Source organism: Limulus polyphemus, unplaced genomic scaffold (assembly GCF_000517525.1).
Source record: "Limulus polyphemus unplaced genomic scaffold, Limulus_polyphemus-2.1.2 Scaffold10373, whole genome shotgun sequence".
NCBI classification, from domain to species: Eukaryota; Metazoa; Arthropoda; class Merostomata; order Xiphosura; family Limulidae; genus Limulus; species Limulus polyphemus.
Window position 1 is genome coordinate 10,334 of NW_013675983.1, and position 7,868 is coordinate 18,201.

The 7,868-nt window shown below is 35.8% G+C and overlaps 1 protein-coding gene across 1 annotated transcript in view; it reads right to left on the minus strand.

Annotated features, from left to right (window-relative positions):
* LOC106476357 (RNA-binding protein fusilli-like) overlaps positions 1 to 6,960 on the minus strand; it is a 14,025-nt gene extending 7,065 nt beyond the window's left edge. The window contains exons 1-4 of the mRNA XM_022380249.1: positions 6,861 to 6,960; positions 4,492 to 4,707; positions 2,614 to 2,847; positions 133 to 328 (exon numbers count right to left, since the gene is read on the minus strand). Coding sequence (XP_022235957.1) covers positions 133 to 328; positions 2,614 to 2,847; positions 4,492 to 4,707; positions 6,861 to 6,899 — 685 coding nt within the window. The 5' untranslated portion in view covers positions 6,900 to 6,960. The remainder of the gene's footprint in view (positions 1 to 132; positions 329 to 2,613; positions 2,848 to 4,491; positions 4,708 to 6,860) is intronic.
* Between the last annotated feature and the right edge of the window lie 908 nt (positions 6,961 to 7,868).

Consider the following 7,868-nt stretch of genomic DNA (forward strand, 5'->3'; position numbering starts at 1 on the left):
TAAGCTGTGTAAAAAGATCTCCAACAAGGACGACTTACCTGGTGAAATAAGCAGTGTAAAAAGATCTCCAACAAGGACGACTTACCTGGTGAAATAAGCTGTGTAAAAAGATCTCCAACAAGGACGACTTACCTGGTGAAATAAGTTGTCTCTGGACAGGAATGCCTCCAGTAAGAACGAGGTTCATATCGTCCACCGAACACTGGAAGACTTCTACGTAACGCTGTTTCTTACCGAAAATCATGTAGCGATGGTGGCGCTGCTGTGCTGCTAAATAAGCCGAGTGTTCTGAATCCATCTGAATAAAAGACTCTCCAGACGGCTGACCCTAAAAACAAAACTCGTTATCATTTCAGCGATTGTTTTAACCCTGTTACTTGGATACAATAAAACTTGTTTGTATCTGTTTCCATGACTCTCCAGTAAGAAAACAGCTTTGCTAATTTCTGTTTCCTAAGTTGTAAGTTATGTCATTTAACCGCACAATGTTGTCATAAAACAAGTATGTCAATATTTCCAATTAAAATATTTTTGTTTGGTGTACATTACATTTTTTCCTGTTGTTAACGCGTTCTTATTAGATGTATACAACTAGTATTAATGTTCATATTAATTTTGAATCAGTCGTTTTAAGACGTCTAGTCCACACACACTTGTATAATGTAAGTTTTGGTTTTGTTTTGAAGTTTGATTTCTTAGCCATCTCGTAAATCAACGGAATAGAGTCAAGAACTAGGGCCGTAACATTTTTGTACAAATAAAGGGCGTGGCCAGGTGGTTAGGGCGCTCGACTCGTAATCTGAGGGTCGCGGGTTCGAATCCTCGTCACACCAAACATGCCAACCTCCGCCTTTGCCTGGTCCCAAGTCCAGGATGAGAAAGGAGGAGAGAGTTGGGCGCGGGGCTAGCAACTCCACCCCGTAAAAACCAACCTACTACAAGGCGTTGGCGAGGTGTTGTTGAGGAATTAAAAAAAAATCAAGGGCGTAGGTGGGGTGTGTGAGGGGGTATCATGGCTAGTATATTATATAATCACATTGTAATACGGTGTAAAAAATAATTAAAGCAGATAAAGGTACTCGTTTGTTTGTTGTTGAGCACAAAGATACACATTAGCTATCTGTGCTGTGCCCACCACAGGTATCGAAACCCGGTTTTCAGCGTTGTAAGTCTTCGGACTTACCGCTCCTCCACTAGGAGGCAAGTAACAATATAAAGGTATTTTGATAAGCATTCATATTCTACTAATAATAAGTCAACAGTAACGGTACTCATGAATGATCAATTTCTAAACTAAAACATGCAAGTGTTTAAAATTCGCCTGTTCGTTTTAACCTTTTCCGTTATCGTATTCTGCTAGGTCCGAATCTTAAGAAACGATTCGAGTTTTTATTTTCTCATAATTTTGCAAATAGATTTTCAGTAGTTCAGTTGCTAAAATAAATACAACCAAACTCCAGATAAATACAACTTTTAATATACCCGACGTTTTGACTTACGTCTTTATCAAGGGTTACGAATCACCACTGATAGAGACGTAAGTCAAAATGTCGGGTATATTAAACGTTCCGTTCATCTGGATTTTATTGTCATATGTATTTTAATAACGGTTTCTAGTCTCCAGTGTGCACTTACGCACTTGAAGTTAAGTAATAATACCGTTACATTTTGTTTTTCAATTTGTTATTCCGATAACCTAAGGCATTATTTTAAAAGGATACAACGGGTAATAGAGAAATACCTTATCCATTGTTCAGTGTGTGTGTGTTGCCATATCTCTAGTCATCTATTTTCGCGCTTCTAGAAACCAAAACAATAAAAACACCAGTTAGGCCTAAGTCGCTTCTAGAACCCAAAACAGTAAAAACACCAGTTAGGCCTAAGTCGCTTCTAAAACTCAAAACAATAAAAACACCAGTTAGGCCTAAGTCGCTTCTAAAACTCAAAACAGTAAAAACACCAGTTAGGCCTAAGTCGCTTCTAGAACCCAAAACAATAAAAACACCAGTTAGGCCTAAGTCGCTTCTAGAACCCAAAACAATAAAAACACCAGTTAGGCCTAAGTCGCTTCTATAACCCAAAACAATAAAAACACCAGTTAGGCCTAAGTCTGTGGTACGAAAGTATTTCTCACATACAAATAAGAAGAAAACAATTTGTGTTTTAAAACCCATCCCGCCTACAGTTGTGTAACATCACCGATTCCAAAGTATCTTAGACGACATCATCCCTCTGAAAGGATGGGGATTTTCTGGTATAAATATTTGTTTTCAGTTTATATTTCGATGTCAGTAATCGACGTTGGTGCTAACTTATTATTCGGGCAACTTGTCTTTCGAGTCGAATTTTTATTTAAAATTTATTTCTTTTATATTAATATAACTTGGCTTGTAGAGAATGTTGCATGCTGTTTTCTTTTTAATGTTTTAATTCTTAATAACACAGATGTTAAAAGAAGAAGAAAAAGTGTTTAATGTTGCATAATAAATATTTAAAAATGAGACTATTTCCAGTCTCAAAATACAATAATTTTATTTTTGATTTAATAATTGACTGTATAAAGATCAAATACCGTGACTCAGTCGAAATTATATAGAAAATAAGTTTACTTACTTGAGCATTGTAAACCATATGGACACCCTGGAAAACAATATTTTTGGAATGGTCCCCTAAGAATTCAAGGATGTGTTCCACCTGGGCCTCGTATGGTAATCCCCGAAGACGTATACAGTCTTTCCTAGAACCAGACGGAAGTAGCTGCTGGGGAAGCAAGGGGACTTGGGGAATGTTAGCTATCAGTGGTTGCTGTTGTTCGTAAGTCCGAGGGTCCATGCTGCGATTCAGAACCTGGACAAGGAAGTCAATGACGATGTGGCTATAGTATCCAATAAAACATTAGTAGTAACATGACGTGTAACAGAATACATACAAAGTAAAAGGTAAACTGATAGGTAATGATAATACTAAACTTCCAACAGTGGCGACTTATCATTCAAGAATGATAAGTCGTCATTGTTATAAACGATCGATACATTGAAACAATGCATCGATCGTTTATAACAATGACGACTTATCATTCAACAATGTATCGATCGTTTATAACAGTGGCGACTTATCATTCAACAATGTATCGATCGTTTATAACAATGACGACTTATCATTCAACAATGTATCGATCGTTTATAACAGTGGCGACTTATCATTCAACAATGTATCGATCGTTTATAACAATGACGACTTATCATTCAACAATGTATCGATCGTTTATAACAATGACGACTTATCATTCAACAATGTATCGATCGTTTATAACAATGACGAATTATCATTCAACAATACGGTGGTCGTTTATGTCGCCTGATGACAGGTTTGTAGCTGGACTGTATCTAAAACTAGATTGGTTGGGACTACTGACTCAATCGACATTAGCTGAAAAAACAAACTGATTTAGTACACTTCAAATTAAAAAAAATAACTCCACAGTTTTAAACTAACTGTGATAAAAACAATTAAACGAAGAACTAACACGTTCTGTGTAAAAATGAAACAAAAAATGTAAACACTTCGCAAAATATCACACAGAGGAATATTTCAACATTTAGAAATTTCACTTAGCTTATTACGGAATTCAACACTAAAATTATTAATTTATAAAGAAAAATACAAGAAGATATACAGCTATATATACCCTGCACATTTCTTGTCCACTGCAGACATTATCCAGGCTAAATGTAGACTGTCCAGAAAATGGTAGAACAGTAACTTGAAGACAAAAACAGTTCTCCCGACTCTTAATTATTATTCTTTTTCTTTTTTTTTGCGACAATAATCAACACCTACTTATTGATTAACTGGAAATTCTGAGGTAGGTAACAAAATGTTGGCATGACGCTCGTGTTTTCATTTAACCAATCATTACGTTAAGGCGGTTAAGCCTAACAGCAACAAAGAACCCGGAAATACTTCCAACATATCAATATAAATTCCTCACCACCTGTGGAAATAAAAGCCAAACGAAGCGACACACGTGTCTCATCTACACGTGCGCTTCGACGTTTGTGTTATCAACAAAATATACGTGTACTGCTTTGGTATCCCTGCATTTGAGGCTTAGTATAGATGAACAAGATCCCCTCCCCCCCCAAAAAAAGAACAAAACTGCAGGAGTTTCCTGGATAGTTTGTTAGTATGTCTACATCCATAGAAGACTGTTACATGAAGTCTTAAAGACATCGGGTCAAAAATCAGAATATCGGGAAATGATCCTGACATATAATAGATATCCCGAAAAGATTTTTTATCTTTACACACAATTTACTTACTACAATATCTGTCATTATTATACTTAATTAATATGAATTACAAGGTCTCTAGGAAGGTTTGAATTTTTAGGAGTGTAACTAATGCGTTTTGCTGTTTGGAAATATAATGGCGTTTGTATTTCACAAGAACATGCGCACTTCATGGTTGATGTCACACCAAATTACCCACCTGTTGTACCTCGGCTGTAGTGCTACGAAACAATTCGATGTAACGCGAGCCAATCAACTCTCGATGCTTCTGGAGAGCACGTGATGCCATACCCTCGGACTCGAAGAGCACGAATGCATCTCCTGTCGCTCGTCCATCGGCCTTTCTCACAAACAAAACACCTTCCTCGCTATCGAGGACATCACAAGGGTTATCTCCACCGGCGAAGAATTCCAACTGGAATAAAAAGCAGAAGTTAATAAGCTTGCTTTACCGAGTTTGGGATGTCCTTTAAAATTAAATTATTTATGTTTCACAGAAACATAATCGTCACAACCAATATAAACACAGAGTAAAACCTGCTAGAGGTTTAGTGAAAACAGTGAATTAATAAAAGAAACATATTCGCCACAACCAATATAAACACAGAGTAAAACCTGCTAGATGTTTAGTTAAAACATTGAATTAACAAAAGAAACATATTTGCCACAACCAACATAAACACAATGTAAAACCGGCTAGATGTTTAGTTAAAACACTGAATTAACAAAAGAAACATATTCGCCACAACCAACATAAACACAATGTAAAACCGGCTAGATGTTTAGTTAAAACACTGAATTAACAAAAGAAATATATTCGCCACAACCAATATAAACACAGAGTAAAACCGGCTAGATGTTTAGTTAAAACATTGAATTAACAAAAAAAAAAACATATTCACCACAACCAACATAAACACAGAGTAAAACCGGCTAGATGTTTAGTTAAAACATTGAATTAACAAAAGAAACATTTTCGCCACAACCAACATTAACACAGAGTAAAACCTGCTAGATGTTTCATTAAAACTCTGAAGCCTGTTTAATTTTAATCAGCGTTTTTCAACCTATGGGTTATGACCCAATTTCACACTAAACTTGGTTGTTAAAATGTGAGAAAGGATCGACAACAGACCTTGAAAACAAATCATAGTAATCATATCTAGTAATCCAAACGTGATTTTTAACAAATAGGTCTAGATAAAAACAAACATGGTTGAAACCGTTTTAAACGACACGCCACACTGTACGAAATAGTTAAATTTCAAACCTTAAAAGGACAGCGTAAGGCTTAGGAAAAATGTTGTTAATTCGAAGCATTGTGGGAAAAGGCTCGGGTTGCTTCTTTTGAAGTCGTTGAGCGTGACGTTCTGGAGACAGAGGGAAGGAGGGAGGGAGAGAAAGTTCTTCAATCAATTCAGTAAGACTGAGACCTTGGCTTTAGGTTAAAAAAAAATAAGAACACTATACGCATTGTTTTCTTAAATGATTTAGAATACAACTTTTACACACATGTGAACTCGAAATTCATGGACAACTACATAAAAAATGTATGTGTAAGTGTTACCTGCAAACAAAGACCTGGAGAAGTAACCGTAAATTTTGAAGTATATATGCCTACAGTCAAAACTATTTCATAGAATCATTTGTCTCTTATAACCCAGCCAAACTGATGAGTTCTGGTATTGAACGAAATTCTTATACTTGTGGGAGATAAATGATAGATTTAAAAAGCTATTTTTTTACCTAATTTTTATTTTGAGGCGGCGCAATGGACACACCATGAGGAATTTGGGGGATAAAATAAACAACTGCAGTTACCTGGTTCTATAACGAACTGGAGTGGTTAGGAGCTGGTACACTACCGCCATCTGTTGACACAAATGTCGTGAAATACACTTTATTACTATCATTACCTATTGTAAAGTATAAATATTAGAACTAAATATGCAGTTCATATTTCGCCGTGGAATATGACTACATTGTTAGTACCACTTATTGGTTACTAGACAGTGTCATATAAAACAGTGTAATACTGCCACCTGGTGGAAGTTCTCAATGGGATGTAAGGGTCCTTGTTCGTTTAAACCTATTTGACAAAATATGAACAACCTTAATAATGAAATCTTTGTTTCTTAAGTAACGAAAACAGTAGCGCTACCTGCTGGACAGAATATGAGCTATGTATGAGATATACAAAATATCACAGCAACGAATACCATAAAAAGCTCGTTCGATCGGTAAAACATATTCATAATGTACTGTGACATTATAAACACGTGATAACACACTCTTCATCAGTTATTCACGCCATTACCACGCTATATAGAGAACATCACAAACTGGGAAAAAATGACCATCTCCTTTCCTGAAGCCTGGTGGCTTATAACGCTAAAAACTGGGTTTCGATACCTGTTGTGGGAACAGCACAGACAGCCCATTGCGTAGCTTTGCGCTCAACAATAAACAAACCCTTTTCCTAAAAGTACTGAAACGATCACGTTAATGGTTATACTAAGTACGGCACTTTGGTCTAATTAACGGTCGTCAAGTTCAGTTTGTACTTACCACTTGTTTAGCTGTGCAATCGTAAGGAAGACCTCTCATTCTCACAATGACCTGACCGCCGCGAGAAAGGAAAGTCTGAGCTTCATTGTTGCTCCCTGAAACAATGATTAAATTATAAGAAAGTCTCAGCTTCATTGTTGCTTCATGAAACAATGATTAAATTATAAGAAAGTCTCAGCTTCATTGTTTCTTCATGAAACAATAATTAAAAGCTGAGACTTTCTTATAATCCATATGGATACGTTTATACTCACACGCCAGAAACTTGTTAATATGGCTGTGAAGATTATACTTTATTTGGCTTATATCAGAATAAATAATGGGGCACAGACTGTTTTATTTTTACCAGATACTTCCAACTTGATATTCAAATAATCGCACATTTTAAATGTTACTTAAAATTTTCATTACAGTTTTAGAAAGGTAAAGTGATGATCAGACTTTTCTTTTACAACCGTGTCCAGTTTATCGCCAGTGTAATCTTTACTTTTTTATAATGTAATCATTGTTTCATGAAGTAAGAGTGAAGCTCAGGCTTTCTTATAATTTAATCATTGTTTCATGAAGCAACAATTGATGATATTTAATAACATCAGAAATATTATTAACCTGTAATGTTGCATATTTTTCCGAAAGACTATCAGTAGAGTATGAATTTTCGGAATCTTGCACTGAAGTGTAATAATTGATGGATGTTGCTGATAACGATCTTTTTCTATGGAAACCCAAAGTACAAGTACCTGAGCTGATAGTATTATATACCTACCGTTTCGGTCGAGTGGAAACGTTGTCATTCAAGATGCTATCAAATTTAAACACTCTATTAAGAACAACCTTTGTAGCTGGCACAGTACCAGTAGTTAGCTTGTAAACTACTGCTAACTATTGTACACATGTTTAACTAAGTATTGTTCTACTATGCTAAGCCTGTCTTTGTTTTAGTTGTTAATCCGCGTGAAGTTTGTTTTAAATATTAGTCGACTCTGTGTTTATAGGCTACAAGTCTGT